We start from the raw sequence: 25,652 nt of genomic DNA, 5'->3' as shown, positions 1-25,652 counted from the left end.
TTACAATCCTAAGAGCAAATGATGTGCATTAATTTGAGTTATCTTATATATTCCTAACGTCTCTGGGATGGTTTATGTTTATTTTTTGTTTGTTCTTTGTGCCGGCACATTAAAACGTTCCGCGTTCCTCTCTCCTTAACCTGGAATGTTTTTGTCGGTTCGAAGAGAATTGTTTTCAACAGAATAGTTAACACGAGGTGTCCTAGCCTATGCCGTGCGCTTTTCTCGGCTGGTAATAATTGCTTTTCCTTGGATTTCAAAACAATATCTTAAATGGAATTAGAAGACAAGAGATAAAAAATGAGGAACCCTAATTTGTGGGTCACTTGAACACATGCTCAAGACCGTAATGCTAACTTTATGCACAACATACTTTATGTACTCTGTCCTTAATTTTTTTTTTCCTTTCAACCGCAGGAACTGGGTTCCCTGCTAAGAAAGTGCCCTGAAAAAGAGAAGTTCCTCAGCATGAGCAACGAGGTAATTGTTCGAGAAACCTTACGGGGATTTTTTTTTCTTGCGCAGGCGACTGGCAAAGACCTATCTTGCCTCTGGTTACCAATCCTGTCGCTTGCATAACGTTTTTTTTTTTTCCGAAAATACCTTGTTTGAATCAACTATTCATGAAAGCAGTCGTCTCTAATAGCCTTCTTTGCAGGTGGTATGGTGCGAGCCGTCACAGCGGGTTTTTTAGGAGGATACCACGCTAACCTCGCCTTCAAGAGACACATTCATGTCTAATGTTGTTTTAATAAACACGAACAGGAAAGGTTCTTTTTTCTTATCCACGCAGTTATTCCAATCATAACCTTTAATGCGATAGCATTAGAGGTCTCTTTCTCGAGAAGAGTCGACGGCGCTGTACGTCTGAGTCGCAAAAGAGCCCATTGGCTGATAAGGTCGTGACGTCACTGCAGCAATTTTTCTGTAAAGCGTAATGATAGAGCGGAGAAGTTTTTTTTTTAATGGAAGGCTTGCCATTCAGCATTACAAGAAGCTGACGATAAACCAAAGTAGGTCGTGGTGCCTACTTTGCTTATCGTACCTCCTATAACATAATGCAGTGACAATGACTGCAATTTTATTATGGGAATGTGCCTTAGACCACAGTCGTTCATTCGGAATACACACGCAGAATACACTGTCTCCTTTTGACTCTGTTTTAGAGTAATTCCACGCAAGATTGCCAGATAAGAGAGGTTAACAGAGTATTTCTCTACTTTTTTTTGTTTGAACAGGAGGCATCTAAGTGGCTGTCGACTGCAGAAAACGAGTGTGGCGAAAAGTTTCGAGAGTTCATCGAGAAACACGGTCACCGCTCGGTTAAAGAGGTACGTTTGATCAATTCGCCAAATACTTTGGTTTTATATAGTCACAACACAGGTGCCTGGCTGGCATTAAATGTGTATAAAGGTTAGAAGTTCTTCTAACGATGGCGGCTATCGTCTTGACTTCGTACAAGAGCATTTTTTTACTGCATCAATGGTTCACTTCACGCAGACAATCATGTCAAACATCAGAATGTTTCGTTACTATAGCCGTTTCTAGAATAACTACAACACGAAACACATTAGTAGCGCAACACAGGCGCACGGGACGGCGCTGACTCAGTAATCAAAAATAAGAATTTCATCGTGAGTAGAGGTCATGGTTGGTACTGCCAGCAGACAAGAAATATAGCCTGTTTTTCTAATTCACACTAGCAAAGGCACCTAATGCCTTTCTTTAAACCAATCACCTTCCCTTGCATTGAACTATAAACTATTTGTAATTAGCACGACAAAAGTTTTGCGTACAAAACTACATGAAATCGTCATGAATCGAACGTGTTTAGATCAGCATTTACAAACTTTGGCGCAGGAGGAGGAGGAGGAATAAACATTTTATAGAAATAGCAGACTGAGGTTCTTGCGGGTGAAGCCTCTATTCCACGGCTCTACTGGCTCTAGCCGCTCGTTCGGCTTGGTCCAAAGTTGCCTGCTGGCTTCCCAGGTCCTGCCGGGCGAGTCGCTCATCAGCGTTGATTTTCACTCGTTCCGATGGCATCCAAACGACGCGCATGGCAATGAGAGTACAATATAGGTGTTGGCGTTGTCAACGTTGTAGAATTCGTTGATTCTGAGTAAAGGAAAGGCGCCCAATTTGCTCCCTGGGTCAGTGGGCACCTCAATCGTGCTTTTATGTTCGTTGCGTTGGTGTCTATCTGCCAAATCAACTTTCGCTCAATATTCCGCCCAATATGTTTAGCAATACTAACCCTTCAGCAATTTTTTTCGCGTATGCAGAGAACAACATTATCTTTGGACAGTCTTCAATGGTAAACATTGATTTGTTACGTGGGCGCCGCCAGCACGATTTTACGTATCTTTGCTTATTCCGCAAGTCGTTTGAATAGGCCGAAATCATTAGGGGCCCTGTTTGTGTGTGCTCTTTCTGAAGATGACATGACCCAATGAACGCCGGCCGCCTATGCAAAAGTTGAAAGCTACTTTTTGAGTAAACGAAATGGCACAGTATCTGTCTCACATCTCGGTGGACAACTGAACCGCGCCGTAGGGGTAGGGATAAAGGAGGCAGTGAAAGAAGAAAAGAAGACAGAGGCGCCGTAGTGAACGGCTCCGAAATAATTTCCACCACCTGGGAAACATTACGTGCACTGACATCGCACAGCACACGGGCGCCTTATGTGTTTCGCCTCCATCGAAAGTTCCGCTTTCTCAACGCATACGCAAGCTGAACACATCTCTCTCTCACTACTGCCACGTAGCTCAAAGTGCGATTCAGGTGTCCACTGAACCAAGCAGCCAGTTATGCGCGTTTCGTTTCCTTTCGTGACTTTCCCGCACACAGGGAGGCTGATTAAGACGACGACATGCAATTCAAAGCGCGAGATTGTGTTGTTTAACACGAGTCGTGGTCGGCTGCGGCGATAGCAAAGCACCCTCCCCCACTGGCCAGCGAAGCTGATCTACTCACGCCGCCACAGTTTTGAAGCCCCAGTAAAAAAAATTTGGAGAGCGTTAAGCTTCGCCTTTAAGAGCAGGACGCGACAGCGTGTTGCAGCATTGCCAAGGAATCCACGGAACGCCATCGTCCTTCAGTGCGACCCCGTGCCCAGACAATTTAAGGATAGGAAGCATATCTTGGAGGACACCCGAACCGGGCCGTAAGGGAAGGAGCAGCTAGGCTCAGTGGAGCCCTGGAATAGGGGCCCAACATTGCTGCAAGAGGTCAAGCGTCGACAGCGATGAAGACGAAGACCAAACCGCCAATCTCTTAAGAAACCTCAATAAAGTTTTTTTCTCTCTCTCTCTGAAATGAAAATTGCTTTTAAGGAAAGGAAATGGCGCCTCTCTCACAATTCTCGCTGGACACGTACCACGCCGTAAGGGAAGAAAAATCCCTTCCCTTACGGCCCGGTTCAGGTGTCCACCGAGATGCGCCATTTTTCGCTCACGGCCAAAGACGCCGACGACACCGGCTTTTCTGCGACACGAGCTTCTTAACGCTCTCGCGTTATATTATAAATCTTATTTCTGCAAGTATCTGAGAGACTTCAGAGAGACATCAGATTTTCCAGGATTGCTAGTGTAGCACTGCTTTCCCACTTAACGGTGCAGTTTTCGCCCACCACTGCTGCACCTCTTTCCCTCTTTCTACTTTCACTGTCACCTTCTTTCCTTCTCTTAAGGTGAGGTTCCAGTGTCCACCGTAATACGCAAGAAAATTACTGCGCCATTTCCTTTCCCCTAAAAACCAATTTCATTTTCTGGTTCGCCGCGGTGGCTCAGTGGTTAGGGCGCTCGACTACTGATCCGGAGTTCCCGGGTTCGAACCCGACCGCGGCGGCTGCGTTTTTACGGAGGAAAAACGCTAAGGCGCCCGTGTGCTGTGCGATGTCAGTGCACGTTAAAGATCCCCAGGTGGTCGAAATTATTCCGGAGCCCTCCAATACGGCACCTCTTCCTTCCTTTCTGCTTTCACTCCCTCCTTTATTCCTTCTCTTACGGCGCGGTTCAGGTGTCCAACGATATATGAGACAGATACTGCGCTATTTTCTTTCCCAAAAAAACAATTATTATTATTTTTATTATTTTCTGGTTCGCTGACAAAAGACAATGCGGCGATCAACGTGCTGACCAATGTTTAAAAAGAACTCAACCAGAGCGAATGATCACGCAGTGAGGCAGCATCACACGCTTCCTTTTTCTTTTCCTACTTCATGCCGTGCGCAGCGGTACCTGCCTAAAAATCCACGTGAGTGACAATGAAGTTTAGCGAGAAAGTTGCTGCCCTTTGTTTTCACACAGCTGACTCCATGTTAATAAGTCATCGATACGAGCTTTACTGATTGACGAGAGTATCTCAATCATACATACATACTACTGACATTCGGCAGTCTAATTTCGGTTTTTAACAAAAAAAAACAAGTAAAACGATCTACGAGTTTCATTTTCTGTTTGAATTCATTGGAAGAGTTTAAACCTCCCAATTCGGCGTCGTCTAGTGGATGCGAAGAAACAGTACATCGGTGATGTTCAATTCAATTCTTAACCTCCTTTTCGAGAGGAGGGGGCACCACTAAAACCCGCGCAAAAGGCTTGGCATGCGGCTGGCCGTGTGAAGCTAGCATTCACACAGACACGGCTATTGTATAATTGTTTCACAGGTTAGAAAAAGCACAGGTATTACAAGCAAACGTTTGAACCAGATTGAGCAGGCAGTAGGTACCGAAACTGATACAATTAAATAAAGAAACGATAGTCTCCGATCATTAAACATAAAGCAACCGTATAAACAATAATTAAGCGCTGATATTTATTGAAATTCAAACAATGAAATATAAAAAAGCAAAGGCACTGAACATTACACAGTACATGGACGCTAAGGCATGATATTCATATCGCAAATGCAAACATCACAAAAAAAACTTAATTACAGAATGTTAATTACAAAACGTATCCAAGAATCCATTTTCTCGGCAACGCTGCCATCTTTCTGCGCAGAGCCAACATCTGTAGTGTTCCTGAGAAATAATCTCTCTATTTTTGGTTTGTTTCATATCTCTCTTAAACGCCCCTTCAGTGCTTCACTATCAAGGAAGCCAGAGTTATCAAAACTCTTCATCTAATAATTCACCTTGCGATTTCCTTTTCTTTTTACATAAGAAGAAGAGCTTTAACAACGCATTACTTGTTGTTGCGGCGGGGTTCTTGATGGTGGTCCTGAACAAGAAGGTAGCTTCACTGCAGACCTATGTTGTATCTGCCTGTACTTTCTTAAACATACAGCCCCTGATAGCATTGTGGATCTGTTCGATCTGTGGCGGTGTGATAGCCTCAATAATTCTTTCTTGCTTCAATTTTTTCTAGATATTGCATGCTTTCTTAACAGAGAGGAATATCCTAAATGTTCACTTATTTGGATGTAAATTGTGTGTAGAGTTGTGAACTGACGTTAATGATCGTTATAGATACCTTTGGTAACTACCTTCCTGCGTAACTTCATTCGGTTTAGTAATAAAATTGGTAGACCCACAACATGAAATCAGTGATTCAATTTCTTTTCGAATATAAATAGACGCTAAATGTTCACAATAGTGACCGCGCCGAGATTTACGTCCAGGGCTTGCTTCATCACAGGACCGAAAAAATCATCTACGAATGAAACTTTGCGTCGCCTGATAGTTGTGTCAATACAAAAGAAAAATGCACCTCTCACTGTCTCACTGCGCAAATACATCTCATGGTCAGATCTCATTCTACAAAATTCAATATTGCCTTTGCATTTGATACTGCCTATGACTATAACTTCAATGTCGCATCCTAAAGTATCCGCACGGTTGTTAGAGGATACTCGTTACTTGGAGGATGAAAATATATTATTCCTGCGTGTACTAATCTGTATGAGCATGATTATGTTAAAAGAAACACCGATGGTTTCTAAAAGTACTGTCATGTCGTCTTCTTTGTTAGAGAGCCAGCGAACGTTGAGATGTAAAAACGAGAAACGCGTCTTTGTTGCCAACAAGGGCTTCACGCTGTTCTTGGAACTCTTAAAACCCACTTCTGGGGGTTCCACAATTTAATTTTCTACATGGACCACTCAATACTTCATGCGCTCTTAACTCTTGCATATGCAAGCAAGGCTGGATTTGAATTCTTTTAGGTTTCTTGTAGATATCGCTGAAGGGTTTCGCTTACCTCCCGAAACTGCTGTTTGAGTTTACGCTTGAGCTACTGAAACAGCTTTGCAGCCTTTTGGACATCCTGAGAAACAGAGTTTAGACAACACCGCTCAAGTAAGTAAAGCACAAGAAACAAATAGCATGCCTGAGCTGAAAATAAAACTGGGTGAGCGCCGGAAGCAAAGTAAAATAACAGCAGCCGCAGCAGCAATTACGGCACAAGAATATAATACTAGGAATCACATAGGTATTGGCCATCAACCTGCGTGGCAGCACGGTAGATTCATTCGAGTCCAAACAGCCCTAACTGCTGTTCCAAAATGGGCGAAGCGCCTTCAATAAATACTTTCTAGAATTAAAACGACGGATTGCTCGTACACACACTGCAGCTACTGCCTACTGTCATGGCCGTCGCGGTAGCTCAGTGGTTATGGCGCTTGGCTTCTGACAGGGAAGGTGCGGGTTCTATCCCGTCCGCGGCAGTCGAAGTTCGATGTAGGCGAAATTCTACAGGCCTGTGTACTGTGCGATGTCAGTGCACGTTAAAGAATTCCCGATGGTCGAAATTTCCGGGGCCCTTCACTACGGCGTCGCTCATAGCCTGAGTCACTTTGGGGTGTCCAACCCTTCTTGTCATAAACCAATCTTTACTGGCAGCTTTTTAAAGGCCTGCCTTCAGAGTGAATGAAGCAGGTTTCAGCTTGAGTAAAACACTACAAGTGGTCACTTTCCATATTCTTTGAGGATAACTGAAAATTTTCTGAATATAATACCAACCCTCCGGTTCAGCCCTGCTGCATTAGAACGTTCTTGCGGGCTAGTTGGTTCATTTCATTAATAGGTAGGACAGCGCGAATAAGACAAAAGACCGCAGACCAAGGAACGAAAACGTCCCCACGTGGTGTTGTTTTCGTTCCTATGCCTCCAGTCCTTGTCTTAGTCGCGCAGTCCTACCTATTGAGGACACCCCTTCTGGTTGTGGTTCTATTTACAGATGGTGGCTCAGAACAACGCGCATATGTTATATATTTTTATGGTATATATCTGGTTCGATTGCATAATATTTGAATGTAAACTGAAAGCTGACTACAGAAGATGGGTCTAAATGTGTTTCCAACAAAAAAGATGTGCTATGTAATAACTACCTTCAGCATCGTAACAGGCCTAAAAATGATATACGTCGTTTTGCTTGTGAAATTCTAGTTCGATGTGTACACCAAGCCATGGGCGATGGATTCTTCGTCACTGGTGAAATCCTTGAAGGTAAGAAAACCAACATGATTTCTCTCAGCAACGCGGGAACACATTAGGTGCCCGCACCTCACTAACAGTCAGAGCACTGTAAATTTCGAGGGTATATCATCCTCTAAAACAAAGCGAAGTAAAATTTTCCTGTGCATAAGAAGGCTCGAAGCTAGAAATAAGAACCCTTTTATTATAATAAATTATCATTATCTTCCTGCGCGTGCTTGCGCGTGCTGTATTTTGTTTCATTGCACAAAAGAAGCGCCCTTCGTCATCCCTGTCAGATTCAGAGACACTAATCGCTTAAACACATTTGTTTTTCTGGTGTCTAACAAATATTCCAGCCGTAATCACAGGGCCCCGCAGGGCGCAATACAAAAATAAGCCGTCATAGAGCAACCCTGAACATTCAGAATATTGTCAGGAAGTGGTGACTTCAATCCGGAGCGCAGAAAGATAGCGAGAATGACGTCTGAATAAAACTGTTTATTTGGTCTGACTTGCGCCCACAATGGACTGAATAACTTGGCGGCGGTGTTGCAGCAAATGTACTCGGCGATCGTTGGGCAGAATTCCCGCTCTCTGCCGTGCTCAATTTAAAGCTTATAGCGAACTTTCGAGATAAAGCGTGCAAAGATACTACAATATTCTGGAACAACGTAGAATCGGCTCCGACTGGATGCGGTTAATCGAGATAAACCTGGTCGCGTACTTCATCTCAAACAAAGCGATAAAGCGGCTTGCCGGCAGCTTTGAAGAATGAACAAACCCTACAAACATTCACGGCACTACAGCAGTACGCGTAGAGCCGCAAAGCGCATGGAGATCGCATGTTTCGTTGCACTAGAATTAATATTTGAGCAACATTTATTGGCCATTTCCTTTCTATCACTTGAGACGATTCCTATCGGCGTGTTTATTACTGCGAGGTGGTGTCTAGGCCACGTCAGGGGCTTGGCGCACCGCTTCAAATTGATGCTAGGGGCAGCACAATTAATTTTTAGTGAGCTAACACTAAGTCACCATAGCTGATTTCGCCACTGTCTGTCTGGCTCCAGCGGCTACCCACCGGTTACCTAGGTGGCCCATCTGCAATCTAGGTCACGTGACCTTGTGACGGCATGACAACCTGCCAACTGGATTTTGAGCAAACTGCCCACCGGGGCAGGTGGTGCTTTGATTACTGATCAGTCGTGAGCGATTGCCCGCGTAAGGCACCCTATGTCTCCCAACCCCCCTGGTGGGAGCACCTGCCTTTGCAGGGCAGTGGCGCATCGCTAAACCTCTGCCCCACTGCGCCAGGAATGGTATCATGACTCCCAGCGATCTGTGAATGTAAATTATAAAATAACCTATTCCGCATTAGTCTATATTAATCAATTAACGCTATCGTGTCATACCCTTGGGGCATAGCTTAATTGTCTCCTGCAGTTTGAGAGAGAGAGGCTCTTTAATGAAGAAACAGAGAATTTAGCCGGCGTTTCAATATCACCCACTCTTTTTTTGCCTTGAGATTATCTGCTTTATTGACTCCTTTCCGGGCTGTCAAGGATGTGCGCGTTGCCAATAGTGTTTAAAATGCAAACAGGAAATTTTTTCCCAGACTACGTTGAAACTCTTCAGTTTAATTATGGCCTCTAGACTACTACAGACTTCGTGGTTATTGACTCGTAGTACATATCGGTGACGTATAGCCTCAAAGATCAGCATTCAAAGTATTGATATCATGGGACTTGAAAAAATGGCAGCAGGTGGTGCATTTGTTTAATTTCTTGGCCCTGTTTAGGCCCTCTTTAGCCGCCTTCAGATATATGAGCCTCTATGTCGTTGTATGCTGTAGTCTATCGTTACAGACGTACTTGAAGTTTTCCTTGATGTCTTTAGTATGTCGTGAAAACGTTATGCACCTCTCCATTGGCATTCACGTAGTAATCTGCGATAGCATTCCAGATCTTGAAGGCGCTTTCTAGCTATTAATTTACATGGCTCCAGCATTAATGGCGCCCTCGGCGATGCCTGAAATTTCTGGAAGGGATTGGTTGCGAGTAGTGATCGTGTGCGAACGTTTCGCGTTTCGTGGTCTTCTTCGCGCTCTTCATTACGAATACGCACCATCTCACCCAAATTCTCACTTTATTATCACACAAATGGGTGGCTTGTTCTGTTAAGCTTCTCCTCTACCTGTAAACACCCATCAGCGAGTTGTGATGATGGGCGTCAGTCTAGATGATCACAGCGCTCCAGTCGAATCGCTGCGAACCCAGCTCTTCATGAAGTTTGGCGTAAAATGCGGCGTCCCGTCGTGTGTGTTGTTGTTTTGCGAAAGTGCGGATTACTCGTAAAGGTTTGACATCGCAAATGGAGTGGCGGAATTCAAAAGCGGATAAAACATTATATAAATTGTCATTCCTAGGCCACAACATGACTCAAACACCATTACTATATGCAAGTATATAAAATAAGAGTGTTGCGCTGAAAGGAAAATCGGGACACGTTGTCGGGAATGTATCCCGTTACCCTTGGGATGCAAGTCAGAAAAGCTATATACTGTACTCTGAAGTATATATGCCTGATTGTAGAGGCACTCCAAGCAAGTGGTGATTAAGCGAGTTAGAAAGTTAATTTCGGTGAGGGATGAGACCAATCGAACGATTGTATGCTTGTGTCACGTAGCATTGGTGTGTCATGTGGTCTAGAAACATTAGTAGAGCATACGATCGCGCAGTATGATAATGAGATCAAGTAGATTGAGTCGCTGAAGGGACCATTTAACGCTATCAAGCATCGCTTGCGATGCTACAGATCGCTCAGCAATGTGTAGCATCGTTATCAAGCATCGCCACACATGTCTTTGAGGGGAAAACCTTGACATGCAGATTATAGAAGGAAGTTTTCACAGGAAGCTGCACAGGCATTCGTTTTACACGTTTCAATACATTTTGCTACTGTAGAAAAGAGTACAGTAGCTGATACGCAGGAACAGGCAAGGTTATTTCAACAAACTTTCTGTAGGGCTGTTTTTTGGTAGCACTAAATAATTGTTCCATTAAGAATTGGCCTTACGCCCGAACATACTGAACTTATTTTGTAGAAAAAAATACTTGATAAAAAAGGCACAGAGGGGGCTGGAAATAGTAGCATCGCTTTGAAGGAGGGGCTTAAATGTCTGCCTAATTTCATTATCCCTCTTGTACGTTTCTGGCAGAACATCGCCGTCGGTCACAGCTTTAGTTTTGGGTGTCTGCCTTGGGTGCAGCTTTGCCGCGACAAAGGAGTGCAGAGTTTCCCGAGAAGGGCTCTAAAACTTCATTATGCCCTTAAAATTTGTGATGTGAGGCCCTTTTCTTGTGTGCTCGCACACTTATCAAACGGAAGTTAGTTTATTTCTTATCACTGACCGGCGACGACAAGATTCCTGGAGCGTCCTTTGCCTCCTATGCCGGAAATATGAGGTGAATATTCTGGACGCCGACATGTGCTTTTTTTTATGTGTGATCGACATCCTTTAGAAGAAAAGGAACACCCGCGTCACTTTTACTTTATAGGCTGCCGCCAGGGCACCAGAGGTTGAAGACAAAAGTGCAACTGCGTCTTGGGAAATTAAGGATATTCCGTACAGGCTAACAATGCTGCAGAGGTAAGATCTACGTTTTATACTATTTATATTGTTGCACAGTTAAATAAATAGGCGCACGTTATTGGTATGGAAGTACAACTGCGTAGCTAGAAGTTATAGTGTAGTCTATAGTCTTTTAAAGCCTGTTTCACGGCATTCTAAAGTATAAATAATTCTTTGCGTCCCAATAATATGGAACACTCTTTTTCTAAAATTTAACCATGCAGGGCCATACGCTAGAAAATACCAGCCTGCAGATTTCTTATTACCGCAGCATTAGTACAATAACAACGCACAATCAATTATATTGCACTGTTTATTTTATTATACATTTTGCGCTATTAACTTTACTGTGACTTTCTGACGCTGCAAAAACTCGGTGCTATATCTAGAATGACCATAACATCTGCTTCTTGAACCGCATCGCGGATTATATTTGTTCCTTTTTTTTGCAGGCTTATTTTGAAGCTGGTCATTCCAAAGGCACGCATAGCTGTAGCAGCACGAGAAACATCAAAGGTGAGATCAGCAACCACATTGCATGGAAATGATTGTGAATGACGGACGTTGGGTAATTACCACTCAAATAAAACCTTGCATCGGAATACCATTCATAACTATCGGAGTTGGAAGAGCTTTTCTTGCATAAACGAAGACACCGGACTAGTATTACCGTCCCTGCACACCTTACGTTCGAACATACTCAACTTCTTTTGTAGAAAAAAATGTTTATAAATAAAGGTCACAGAGAGGTCTAGAACTAGAAGAACGGGGTGCGGTCACTACGGCGTTTGCTCTAGGCGAACCGTTCGCTGATCGGTGGCCTGCCGGTTCCTGCCGCTGTTCCTGTCTTTTATCTTGTTGCCTCCTCAGGACTCCCTTCTTCCTTCTACGGCGAGGCCATTCCACGTGTTGGGGTTTTGGCCAGGTGTTTTTTATTGCTGTACCGATAGTTAGGGTCCATGTCCCCTTAGGCCTCGTGCAATGTCCTTAGCTTCCCTGGGTGGGGTCCGGCTCCCTGGTTCGCCAGCCTGCCGGCCCAAAGTTTTCCCTTGGATTCTTTCGGTCGGAATGGCGTCAGTGACATCCCAGTGGCGCTTGTAACCATTGTAGACGGGGCCCTTAAACTGAAAAATTCTAAAATGATGCAGGAGCAGCTGAAGGCTGTTACCAGCCGCCACCCGGAAGTCTCTGAAGTGCGCCCTTTCGGCCGTAGGGGCATTCTGTGCCAATCCTCGGATGTGCAGTGCGTGTCGGAGTTGCTGCGTTTCACATCATTCGCATCATTTTCAGGAAAGCCTTTTATTCCAGAGCAACTCGCATGTTCAAAAGGGATCATACGCGGCGCGGACCCAACGGCTTCTCCTCAGGAACTACTTGACGACTTTCAGGACGCCGGTGTTGGCGTGCTATCAGTTTACCGCTGCACCAGAGATGTTAATGGCTCACGTGTGCCGACAGAGTCTGTGATAGCAACATTTGCAGGATCTTCATGCCCGTCTGAGCTTAAGGTTTGACCCATAGTGCACCGAGTCGACCCGTTACATCCTCGTCCGTTACAATGCAGGAACTGATGGCGCTTCGGTCACAGCAGCGAAGCTTGCAAATCTGCGACGCGTTGCCGACTATGCGGGGAGAACCATTCCGCAGACCTCTGCACATCTGAGGGTCCCATTTGCCGTCTCTGTGGCGGCATTCATCCGGCTGATGATGCTGGCTATCCCAAACGGTCAGATAAGGAGAATGTTCTGGACGTCCTTAAGCAGAGAAGGCGCTCTAGAGCTGATGCTTATGGACAGTTAGACCGGAAGAGGCAATCTTATGCGGGTCTTGCAAGGTCATCTGGTCCTGAGGCGGAAGCGTTGCTGACAAAGTCTGTGGTGTCAGCTGTCGAGAAGGCGCTTGCAGATGTTGTGGACCGTATGCTGATTACATTCAGTGAAGCTCTATCCCAGGTCATTTCAAGTCAGGTTGCTCATTCAACTGTTGGCCTTCCCGTTCTATCAACTAGTCCTTCCCATAGCCTCTCTGGTGTCTCTTCCCTGGCTCCTATTCCTGCTGTGTCCTCGTCTGTGCCTCTAGATGGTGCCGGGAATATCTGCCTTTCTACCATTTGCACTACGAATGTCGAGATGGCGAATCCTTCCCAGAAGCGTCGAGCTCCTTCCTCTCCGTCGAATTCTGCCCTCCGAAGCAACAAAAGCAAGAAAGGTTCCCCCCGTAATACACATAAAACTGATGTGTTAAAGGAGGCTGTCACAGCCTTTCTGCATATATAGTAACAATGGCGGGGTTAAAAGTGGAATTGCCGTTCAGTCGTATCTTCTTTTCACGATTTACAGAACCTTAATTGTCTCACAGTTCGACCCAGACAATATTTTACTTCAAGAAACTTGGCTTACTCCTATTTGGTCATTCTCACTCAAATATTTCCGGGTATTCCGAGCCGATCGCAACTGCGGCCGGGGTGGTGGCTTGTTAACATTAATTTCTTCTAAATTTCATCGGGCGCATGTGTCACACCAAATTCAAAGACCTGCTTGCGAATTGTTGGCTGTTGATAACGCGATTCAACAGTGTGGTCCCCTTACCGTTGCTGATGTTTATTTTCCTTCTGGTGTCCAAAGCACAGATCATTTAATTGTTCTTTTGCGGACAACCACTAGAGTTGTGTTTGCTGGTGACTTCAATTCTCATCACGTAATTTGGGATTTTCATACTGATGCATGTGGGCAGCTTCTTTGGTCATGGATGTCAGCAAGGAACGGGCGTTGCTGTAACAGTCCAGGAGCTACTTTCTTGCGTTCCGATTCTCGGTCTCTCGTTGACTTAACATTGGCTGGGAACGTGGTGAAGGTTTCTTCATGGTCTACAGTAAATTGTGGTACTTCCAGTGATCACTTTCCGATATCTCACAATAGCAGCTTCTCCTCTCAGGGCGACAGCTTCTCCACAAAAATTCGTAAACCACACACTTTTCAAAAAACCAGTGCAATCGTTTTTCTCCTCCACTGCATCATCCGATAACTTGGATTGCGCTCACCAAGTTCTCTATTCCGTGTTAGGGGCCCTTGAGCGTTCCGTGTTCGCGGTGCAGTCTACGGTCAAAAACAAACAGCTCTCCCTGTGGTGGAATGATCAGTGTGAGAGTGCATATCGCCTTATAAAAGCTGCCTGGAAGACCCTTTCTCATAATCACTGCCCGCGGAATTAGATAAATTACAAATTTTTTGCGGCTTCATTTGAAGGGACCATTCGTAGGGCGAAGGAGTACAATCTACTAATCCCAAATAACCGCAAAGCTCTGCACCGATTCATGGAACGCAACCATAATACGCCATCCTCTCATGTTACACAGACAGCGGTTTTACCACCCGAGGATGCAAAAAAAAAAAAAACTTGACCAGATAGCACAACACCTTGCTCTGCGCTAAGCGCTGTTGGCGGATCCATTCGTCCTACCCCTCCGCGCGCAGACTTCACTGTGGTTACACCCTCTGAATTATTCTCCATTGTTACTGGCCTCAAACTTGCAGCTTTCAGACGCGATGGGATCTCTATCGGTATGTTTAGGTCTCTTGTGGAAGAGGTTACCTCGGATGTATTGCATATGGTTAATAGGTCCCTGGAGACAGCTTGGCTCTCTTCTGAATGGAAAATTGCGAAAATAATCTTGCTTCTCAAAGACAAAAGAAAAGGATTTTGTAATTGATAACATTCGATCGATTTACCTCTTGTATAATTTAGTTAAACTTATTGAATGCATTTTTCACAGCCGTCTTAAAGATCACGTCCTTGCAATAGAAGCCTTCAGTGCTTCTCAGATAGGGTTTTGTCGGGGGTGCTCGATTTGAACCGCACATTTAGATTTGGAAAGCAGAATTAGAATTGCAATGGAGAAGAAAGAGGACGCGGTTTTAGTCACTTTGGATATCGCTAAAGCATATGACAGCGTAGAGCATTCAATACTATTGAACAATCTTGACGAAATTTGGCCGCATTTTAACATTCTTGCATGGGTACAGGAATTCCTAAAAGATAGGCGTTTCTTGTGTTCTGACGGTTCCTTTACTTCCGAGACTTTTTCACAGACTAAAGGTGTGCTTCGGGGTTCGGTACTGTCTCCTTTACTTTCTAATATACTTATGCAGGACATACTAATTCAGAGTGACGCAAAAGTGTATTTGTATGCGGACGACATCGCCTTTTTTGCTTCTGCTAGAGACATTAACTCACTTTACCAGCTATTGCAGGCCTACCTCAATGCCCTGGAAGTATGGCTGGGCAAGCTACATTCTATTCTCAACGGGAACAAATCTTCCGTTCTCGTTTTCTCTCTAGCGTCCCCTCTTTATATCTGTCTACTGTAATGTGGCGCCCAAATCCCGCAAGTTGAGTCTTTAAAGTGCGTACGAGTAATCTAAGAGCCTCATCTAGACTGGCGACTTTATATCAGAAGTATAGTCATCAAAGGTGGGCGAGCTCTCGGTCGCCTGACGCGAATCAGCAATAAGAAATTCAATAGGCGCAGAGACACTCTCTTATTTCTCTATAAGACTTACTGACCAATTTTGTAGTTCGGTTGCGTTCTGTTCTCCGGTTGTCTTAGATACAAAACTCAACCTTTGGTTCTTTTGGAGAGGCAAGCTCTACGGCTTTGCCTGGGTTTACCAAAATCAGTGGCGAAATGTGCCCTTTTTCTAGAAGCTCGCATACGGGACTTGAACTCTCTCTTCCAGCTTCTCACAGAGCACACCTTCTTACTTGAGCCAATGTCTGGAGTGGCTCCTCCAATTTTTTTGACTAACCCAGCTTTGTTTCTTGATAAACATTGGCCGCATTACAAACTGCCTCAATTTGTATTTACAGAGCGTCTTTTGTCTAGAATTGCAGTCTCGCTTATGTCTGTGCAATGCGCAGCAGTTTGCAGGCTGCACCAGCTGTTTGCTTCGACCATACGCTGCCGCTATATGCAAAGCACTTATCTGCCAATGTGCTAAACGGTCTCGTGGAGGATTATCTGTTTCAGTATTCGAGCAGTGGTGTAATCTTCACAGATGCCTCTCAACAAGGCGAAAAGGCAGCAGTAGCGCTTATTCCCGCACATTAGATTGGAGTTATTCTCACCGGGTCCCTGATTATACACCAATTTTCTCTCCTGAATTTCTCGCTATTGCTTTGGCCCTTCAAAAAGTTCCCCGCAATATTTCTCAAGTTATCATTCTCTCGGACTTCCTCTCAGCCTTGGCTGCACTAGAAAGTTCGGCAACTAGTCTCCTGTACCGATCCCTAATGTACTTTGTGCCACGTCATGTCCTAGAGGTGCGCTTTCAATGGATCCCAGAGCACTGTGGCATTACTTTAAATTCGATGGCCGATTTCTTAGCGAAATCAGCCATCAGTGGGCCTGTTGCCCATGTAGTTTCAAACCTCACCCTTCTGACCACGTCACGTTATAAACGTTACCTAATACACCGTTACCTGATCCAAGAGCCCATCCTTGGTACAGTGGATTTCGAACATTTGAAATTCCGATGGAACATACGTTCCTGCGCATCAAGACAATGTGAGGTTTCCATGACGCGGTTGCGCTGTAGGATTCCTCGCCTTAATCTGTAATTATTCCGTTCTGGGTTCACACCGTCGAATGTATATGCGTCATGCGGGGACGTTGAAGCGATAGATAAATTCATTCTCTACTGGCGGTGGTTTGCACGGCAGATAATTCAGTTTTTGCAAAATCCTCTCGCTCAATTAGGGCTGCCGTTTACTCTTCCCGCCCTCCTCTCCTTCGGTGCAACCGTCAAAGGGCATGCCATTAGGCAGGTGTGTCAGCTTCTTTCCAAGTATATCATTGAAACCGGGAGATTTTTGTGTTAACTTCTCGATGCCTTTATTTCCTCTCAAAATTATTTTCTTTCTGATTAATTCTTATAATTTAGTTTTTACACTCGAACCGCTTTGTTTCCTTGATTTTCATTTCGATTTCTTCAGGCTCTCTCAAAATTCGTGATTTTCTTTTTCTCTCAATGTCCTGTCTATTTATGAGCCGCTTGAGATAAACCTGGATGAGATTTTCCCTGTTTGAATCTGCACCAAACCATAGCCAATTCCCCACCGTGGGTATGAGCGATCGTATTTGAGCCAACAACAACTAGCAGCATTGAAATTTATGCTCGTCATAAAATTTCTTTCATAGTTTCTACCTAAGTTCTCTGCGCAATATTTTAGGGCACTTTTACAGCAGACTAGTATAAGTTGCATGTAAATAGAAGAAAAGTGGTCCGTGATACTCGCTTCTCAACATAAATACATTATGATCTAGCACGGGACACAGCCGCTGCCATACAGTGTGTGATAGAGCACTGGGCGCGACAACATGCGAAAGTTTCGGTTATGGATTTATGAATCCAACCGGCAGCAAGTACTTGCTTTTACTCGACATGTTTTCAGATTACTTGTGATCTAAAATGAACAGATAGCAAGGCGGGCGGGTTGGTGATACATATTTGAAAATATGTCCTGTGTTTTCTACCCTAAAGTCCCCGTTTTCGGCGCTGTATATTTTCAAAGATCTAAAATTATTTCACTCACTTTGGTCAACTCCACAGTATCAATTATGAAAACATTCACCTATGGTGTACTTCTTTGCGATGCCCAGTAAATTGTACGCTGTAAATGTCCTAAGCAGCCTTTCATTTCGCTGCCCTTGTCTCCTTTGTCAAAAGTATCTGGCTCTTTCTCCCTACCAGGTGGAAGCATGAAGATGCGAACATATATAGTGCTGAGAAGACACGCTGAAGTTGCGAAGTTCGTAAAATTTTCCGCACACACCTGAGAGCTTCCCGTTCTATCGCATGAACTTTATGTTCCGAGAGCACGTCTATTCCTGCTGAATATCGAATGCACACACCGTGTGTTGCTGCGCTTTGATGAAAAGGTTTAGATAACTCGTTTCTTTTTTTTTTGCCTGGAGCACGGTTACGTGTATTTGGCAAAAGACCTGGCACCATTACTGTATTGAAGAACGTTAGTGTATAAATTTGACATTTGCCCCGCACTAGTCATTGCTGAATAATTCTGCTCTTTTTCGTCATATATGTCGGCTTTGTGCCGCTTACAGTGTCGTGCCTTTTTAGGAGAAAGCGTAGCAGCGCTACTAAACCTTAAGAGAGGAACTACAAAAATCTTTTGAAACGCTTATGGTAGTTACGCTTTGACCTCATATTTCGAAGCAGAGGACCTGTTCGAAATCGCGTGCGCGGTTAGAAAAAATTATTTTATGACGTGGACAACAGTACAAGCTTCGCTTTTTTTTTCAGTATAACAGCTAAGCGTTACTCAGAAGAGAAATTAGAGTCTCGCTATGGCATATATATGAAGGAAGCCAAGATCCATCAAAACCACAAAGCATAGTGGATTGTTTCTATTTTTATATTTCTGGTATTGACCAATGGGAGATTATTAGTGAATATATTTTAACGCTCACGGATAATTTATTAGAAAGCTGAAGAAGAAAATAACTACATGCCGCAGGTGAGACCCGAGCCGGTGATCTCCGAATTTCGCGTCCGGTGCTCTACCGACTGAGCTACAGCGACATTTTTTTTCCTCATTGCGTTCATTTCAAAAAACAAAATACACAATAGGCAGACCCAAAAGGCGATCTCGTTTGCAGACAGGTGGTCCCATGATAAATGATACAAGTTTGTCTCTTTTTTTTAGTGTGCTGATTTTCTAAGGTACACACGGTTCAGCTTAAAAACCTCTACGATTCCAAAAATAGAATCACGAAAACACTGACGAATACCTATGACATAAACATAAGCATGCCGAAAAGCCATTCGGCGTTTCCACATGCTGTGTAAACCCGTAGCATTATCATATCGTAAGGCACACCGTCATCAATCTCGACTGCCAAACATTGAATTCTGTTAGGATCCAAAAGGAAACTTTTAATAAAAGTTATCTTTGGAACGTCCCGAAAGAAATTCTCATGACAGTAATCTAAAACTGTATATTAAACAGCCTCTGGCTTTCTGCACAAAAGAGAAACGACCCCTCATGGTGCAAAAATTACCTTTTCCGCCACCGATGCCTTTGCTGGGAAAACTGTGACATGCAGACTATAGAAGGAAGTTTTCACTGGAGGCTGTACAGGCATTCGTTTCACACGTTTCAATACATTTTTCTGCGGTAAAAAGAGTACAGTGGCTGATACACAGGAACAGGCAAGGCTATTTCAACAATATCTCTGCAACGCTGTTTTATGTAACATGTGTTGCAGCGCGAACCACAAGAAGGGACGACGACAGACAGAGTGAAAAGAGCGCTGACTTCCAACTATTTATTTTCCTGATAGGCCATGCATTTATACACATTTGAACCTCCAGCAGGAAAGGGCAGGCAAAGCAATCAGCATGAAAGGCATAGGAGATTAGGACAATCACCATCGATCCAGAAACTTCAGCTCTTTCTTGGTTATAACAACACTCTGTCTGTCGTCGTCCCTTCTTGTGGTTCGCGCTGCAACACATGTTAGATATGAACCAACTAGCCCGCCAAGCAACCATGCTGTTTTATGATAACACTAAATAAATGTACCATTGAGAATCGCATAGATAAAAAATTGGTTGCTTGGACAATTTCACGGAAATAACCATACGTTCCTCTAACAATATCATAAACCGTTAATACAGCTAACATCAGTAAAGCTCTTGCCAAAAGAACCTGACAAACAGTGTGTAAAAACGGATCCTCAGCATCTGGCAAGAAGACGAGCCGGTTAACGACTTGACGAAACAATAAGTATGACAAAGAAAAGCCACCGGAGCGTACGCTACAAAAAAAAATCTTCAACTTTTTTCATAAGATGAAGCCCCGATAAAGGCTGCAAAAATTCTGTGTAGGTTCTGTATATTCATCTCCGAACAGGGCAAAATCTGCCGCACATACCACAGCTTGCTGGCAAAAAAACAAATTGCATGCAGTTAAGCGAGTAAATACTGACATTTTCTTTGCCGCCCATTTTTCTTTGTTTCTCAACACTTCTATGGGTCGCTCTCCAGTATGGGTCACTCTCCCTTTAGTTCCCTCGTGGGCACTGACGTACTAAGGATGTAGTGGTCACTGCCTAGTTGTTCCCCCAGGAACAACATAGATCTTCTACATAGATCTCTATGTAGAAGGCCAACCGATTCGAGAGGTCTCGGTCATTAGAATTCTCGGGCTTTGGATTCAAAGTAACCTACGCGCAGGACATACCATAAAAACTCTCAAAACAACCACCCACCAAATTACACGTATGATTCGTCGTATAACACGCCACAAGAAAGGCATGCGCGAGGAAGACACTCTTCGTCTTGTACAGTCCTTGGTTATCTGCAGAATAGCATACGGCCTTCCGTATCATCATTTCACAAATGGAGAACTTAAGCAGGCTGACACTGTCATTCGCAGCGCGTACAAAACAGCTCTCGGCCTTCCTCCAAGCACCTCGACCGAACGTCTAATCAAGCTTGGAGTCCACAACACCTTTGAGGAGATCAGAGATGCGGTCTTAGCATCGCAGAGAGCCCGACTCCAACAGACCACCACCGGAAGAGCCATTCTTCAGCGCATTGGTACACCACGAGATCTACAAGAGCTCTGGCGACACACTTCCCTACCTGCAAACATAAGAAGACAGATCTCGGTGGCTCCGCTCCCAAAACTTATGCATCCAGAAATCCACAAAGGCAGACGGGAGGCTAGGGTCACTCATCTACGCCGGCGTCTAGAGTCAGATCGCAAAGCAGTCTATGTAGACGTGGCGGCGTACTCTGAACCGAGCATCTTTGTTGCAGTCGCCCTTGACCACAATTTTCAACTACTGACGAGTGCTTCACTCCGGGCTGAGGATCCTGCAGCGGCGGAAGCCTCCGCCATCGCCTTTGCCATAAGGAATTGTGATCTGGCGGACAAATCAGCTCACATAATTTATTTATTTATTATTTATTTATTTTATTTACAGAATACTGCAGGCCCTTCTGGGCCCTAGCAGGAGGGGCAATACAGTGCAACATGAATATACAAAAAACACTGAACGAAAATTTAAAACACAAAGCAAAATAAGTTTGATGGCGTCAATCTTCTATTTTTTCAATGGAATCTATGTCACATAGTGCTGTTAAAGGTAAAGTATTCCATTCAGTTACGGTGCGAGGGAAGAAGGAGTATTTAAATAGGTTAGTTCTGGCGGTGAATGGAGTTAGTGAATCAGAGTGGCGATGTCTTGTTGGTCGTGGAGCGGAAAATGGCTTGACGTAGGGATCCGGGCACATTGACAACTTGTTATGTTTGAGAAGGAAAAGAAATTTTAATCTGAGAATTTTACGTCGTACCTGCAATGTTTGAATTCGGTGTGCTCGCATTATGGCAGTAGGTGAATCGGTTGAACGGTATTTTGAAAAGATAAATCGAATGGCCTTGCGCTGGATCATTTCAAGCGCTTGAATGTTAGTTTTAGCAAATGGGTCCCAGACAATGCAAGCGTATTCTAACTTAGGTCTGATTAATGATGAATAGGCTAAAAATTTCAAGTCTGCAGGAGCATGCTTCAATTTGTGCTTGAGGACACAAAGTTTACGAAAACCTGATGCACATACGTTACCTATATGTTTGTTCCAGCTTAGATTATTAGTTATCGTCACGCCAAGATATTTATATTCAGTTACCTCCGAAAGTGGAAATGATGGAAGAGCATAAGGGTATAAAAGGCTGTTTTTTTTTTGGTTAATCTCATAAATACAGTTTTCTGAGCGTTAAGTTTCATGTCCCACTGGTTGCACCAATCCAGAATATTCTTTAGGTTTAAATTGAGTAATAGTTGGTCTTCACGACAAGTAATTACATTAAACAAAACACAGTCATCTGCAAATAGCCGGATTTGAACGGGATGAGTAACTGCTTTTACAATGTCATTCACATATATTAAAAATAACAGGGGACCGAGGACACTTCCTTGGGGAACACCAGAAGAGACAGGCAGGCTGTTTGAATAATGGTCGTCAATACTAACAAACTGCTGTCGGTTAGATACGTAAGCTGAAACCCAGTTAACTATAAAGTTAGGAAGACCAACTTGTTTAAGCTTGTCAATTAATTTAGAATGGGAGACAAGGTCAAATGCTTTACTAAAATCCATAAAAATGATATCAGCCTGGCCGGATTTATCAAGTACAGATGCAAAACTATGAACAACCGATGTTAGTTGAGTTACAGTAGAAAAGCCCTTCCTAAACCCGTGTTGAACGTTAGAAAGGATATTGTTATCATCAAGAAAACCGATGATGTACTTGGCGATTATGTGTTCTAGTAATTTGCAACAGGTTGAAGTGAGAGAGATGGGACGGTAATTTGATATCAGTGATGCGTCCCCTTTCTTTAGAACAGGAACAACACGTGCAGTTTTCCACTCTGAAGGAATCACAGCCGATGAAAGAGATAATAACTGACTCGAAGCGAGCCTGTCAATATTACGTTACAGGGAGAGTCCCAAAAACTACAGCGGCTCTACTCATACCGTCGGGCCTCTCACCTACACTTCAATGCCCCCATAACATTACTTGGACCCCGGGCCATTCAGGTCTTGCACGCAACGAGGCGGCAAACGATCTAGCTCATGAGCTAACAAACCAAGCGGATCCTTGCCCGTACCTCACCCTTCTACCATCAAACTATGGGGAACGGCTGGAGATGCTTAGATTAAATTGTAGAGTATATCCCCCTCCCCATAATAAACTTACCACAGAAGAAGCCACATTTTGGAGGCGAATACAAACGAATACCTTCCCTAACCTGTACTTGTATAGCTTCATTCACCCCTCTAAATACCGCCTCTTTTGTCCATGGTGCGGCGAAAAGCCTACGCTGTTTCACATTTCCTGGAATTGTCCCAAAAAACCACCTCATTTAAAAACATTACAGACATCATACGAGCAGTGGGAGGCAGCCCTGACCAGCAATGGTCTGGAGGACTGGAGGACCAGTGTCGCATCATCAGACTGGTCCAAGCATCCGCCCAAGCCACCGGAGTCCTGAACTGAGGAGTCCGCCTACTTGACTCGTAGAACACTTCAATGAAATAATAAATGTTTTATCTCTCTCGCTCCCTCGTGGGACTCCGAGGTACTAAGTTGGAAACAATAATCAAGCGACATTCTCAGATATCCGACGTTTTGTTTCGCAGTCCAGATGCCACACCTCTGCATATTTTTCCATTTGACAAAATTTCTTGAGGGTATTTACTGCGTTACTAACAATTTTCTTGTAAACAGGATATGGCTAATCATCGGTATATGCAACACTCGTACTTCACATGACTGCAACACAAGCCCATAAACTGAATTATTTGCTAGAATACTTATGCATTGGGCTGAATGGCTTTCCAGTGTTCTGCTTTCGGGGTATTTATGTGGCATGTAGCCTATCCTTGAGAGTGTTCACCAGCGCCACCCTCATCCACAGCGGCGGACATAGTACGTCCTGTATTCCCGCGAGTGTGACATGGAGTGTGACAAGCGCATGTATGTCATTACGATCCCCACGTTTCTCTTACCTAGTCTGCTGAATAGCTTAACGAGGGTCTCAGTTTTGGCAGCCTTGATGCCATAAGTAGCTTAAAAGGATTCTCCAGCCTCTCGCTCCGGCGTCTGAGTGATTTGTTGATGGTGTGCGCGAATTATAAGTGGCCATGCGGTCGTTAGTACCCACCGGACCAAAGCCTCAGGTCTTTTGTAGTGGTCTGTACCTCCGCCCTTTATTTCCCTTCCTTTTGTTTTGAGAAATGAGACTGTTTTGAAGAGCGAAGCAAGCAAGAACCATGAATGCCACCAATAGACTGGCGTGCAGACTACGTTTAGGTGTTATATCATGATAATGCATTTCTGTACCTCGCAGTCTGCCGTGGTACGTGTAATCCACCAGCTGCGACTGATGTTCCACCAGCTCTCCCTGCGCATGGTGCACGAAGGCAGGCTGCCCGACTCTGAGCTGCTCTTCTTCCTCACTTTCGAGGAGATCGGCCACCTGCTACGGACGAGATCCCCCGAACTGGTGCTTAAGTGAGCGTGCTTTTTTTACTCTGCGAAAGTAGCGCCTCACTGGCATCGCTTGCCATGCTGGCCTCCGCATGCTAATTATGTTTGAAGTACAGCCATCTGACGCTCGCTTCTCGACGTAAGGTATGCACTCCTAAAACTTACACAACAGATTTCCAAATTCATGGCCGAATCTAGAGATTTATTGCAGCGTCAAAATTCATGATTATTTGTTTATTTTTCCCACACTCCGGTGATTTGAGGCCGCTGCTGAGGGCAGTCATACACAGCCAGCAATAAATGGGTTAGGGCGCAGCTACAAAGAAAGAAAAATAATTCACTTTCATGACCAAAATATCGAGTCGCAGCCATGCTAAAAACAGGAATGACAAAATTCAGGAGCACCGCACAAGCACCTTTTTCAAAAGCAACGGCGTCACATGAGGAAAATACATTTCTTGGAAGTCAACCATCTGCTCGATAGCACGTGGGGAAAACTAACTGAGCAATGTATTCATGTGGACGGAATTCAATGTGACGCCATGCGGATGAGTGTGCCGGGTCGGTAGAAATGGCGACGATGAATCGACGATTATGAATTGGTATTTAGGTGATGGTCATAAATTAGAGGCAGAAACAATAACATGTGTTCTTCCTAACGTCATAATGTTATTACGAGCCACGAGTGACGGCGACGAATCTAGTCTGGAGTTGAACAGAAGCTAATACCATTTTTCCTTTGCAATTATGTTTAAGTATAAAAAATTATCTTGAACGCCTTAACATTTGAGGTCACCTGAATGTAGCCCTACCAACGATGCGTCGGCATAAATTATGCTATGGCTCTTTTTCTTCACCATCTCCATAAAGAGGTACCCTACAGATGATTGAGGACAGGAAAAATAAGGGATGTTTTGGAGGCACTGCGAACGTCACAGCATGCTTGTGGTTATTGCGGCAACATAGCGTCATAAAGCAGGCTTCCCACATCTGCTGAAGGCTTCATGTGAAGTGTAGCTTGCTTGAAAGTCCAACAGAAAACAGTCGTATGCGGTGCCGTTTTTCCAGGGCTCAGCGACGGAAGGGAATTCACGCAAAACTGGACATGGACCGTTACCCGTCTGTCTTCGTCGGCGTCCCGCATCCGGTATGTGTCAGTTTGTTTAGCCATGCGGTGCCTCAGTTCCGCTGTTTTTTTTTATCGAAAAGTTGCTTTTCATTTTTACATTTGAGAGATGCTAGAAAACGACGGCAACACAATTGAAATCATAGCCTTCAATGTAACAGCATCGATCCGGATGTTGATGCCGGCACAGTCGCTTTTCTTGAGGCCCTAGAGTTTAGAGGTAATGGTCACGTGAATGATTCTAAGTTAGAAATCAGCACAACGCGATTATAAGATTAGTGGCTCAAAAGGAGGGCGGTGACGTACGGTTAGAAGCTCAGAATTCAAACTGTACTTAAAGGAAATGGCGAATTTATCCTTTATATCATTAAGTTTAACAGATTCTTTAAAGCAATGCAC

General features: G+C 44.2%; 1 protein-coding gene across 2 annotated transcripts in view; it reads left to right on the top strand.

The window, feature by feature from the left end:
* LOC144121877 (rifampicin phosphotransferase-like) overlaps positions 1–25,652 on the top strand; it is a 145,248-nt gene that overhangs the window by 104,713 nt on the left and 14,883 nt on the right. For both annotated transcript variants that reach the window (XM_077655296.1, XM_077655297.1), the window contains exons 29-35: positions 418–480; positions 1,239–1,331; positions 7,391–7,450; positions 10,978–11,069; positions 11,504–11,567; positions 23,988–24,151; positions 25,196–25,274. In XM_077655296.1, the coding sequence (XP_077511422.1) occupies positions 418–480; positions 1,239–1,331; positions 7,391–7,450; positions 10,978–11,069; positions 11,504–11,567; positions 23,988–24,151; positions 25,196–25,274 (615 nt within the window). The remainder of the gene's footprint in view (positions 1–417; positions 481–1,238; positions 1,332–7,390; positions 7,451–10,977; positions 11,070–11,503; positions 11,568–23,987; positions 24,152–25,195; positions 25,275–25,652) is intronic.

Source organism: Amblyomma americanum, chromosome 2 (genome assembly GCF_052857255.1).
Source record: "Amblyomma americanum isolate KBUSLIRL-KWMA chromosome 2, ASM5285725v1, whole genome shotgun sequence".
NCBI classification, from domain to species: Eukaryota; Metazoa; Arthropoda; class Arachnida; order Ixodida; family Ixodidae; genus Amblyomma; species Amblyomma americanum.
The sequence above is the reverse complement of the archived record's forward strand: the minus strand, read 5'-3'. Positions and strand labels throughout refer to the sequence as shown.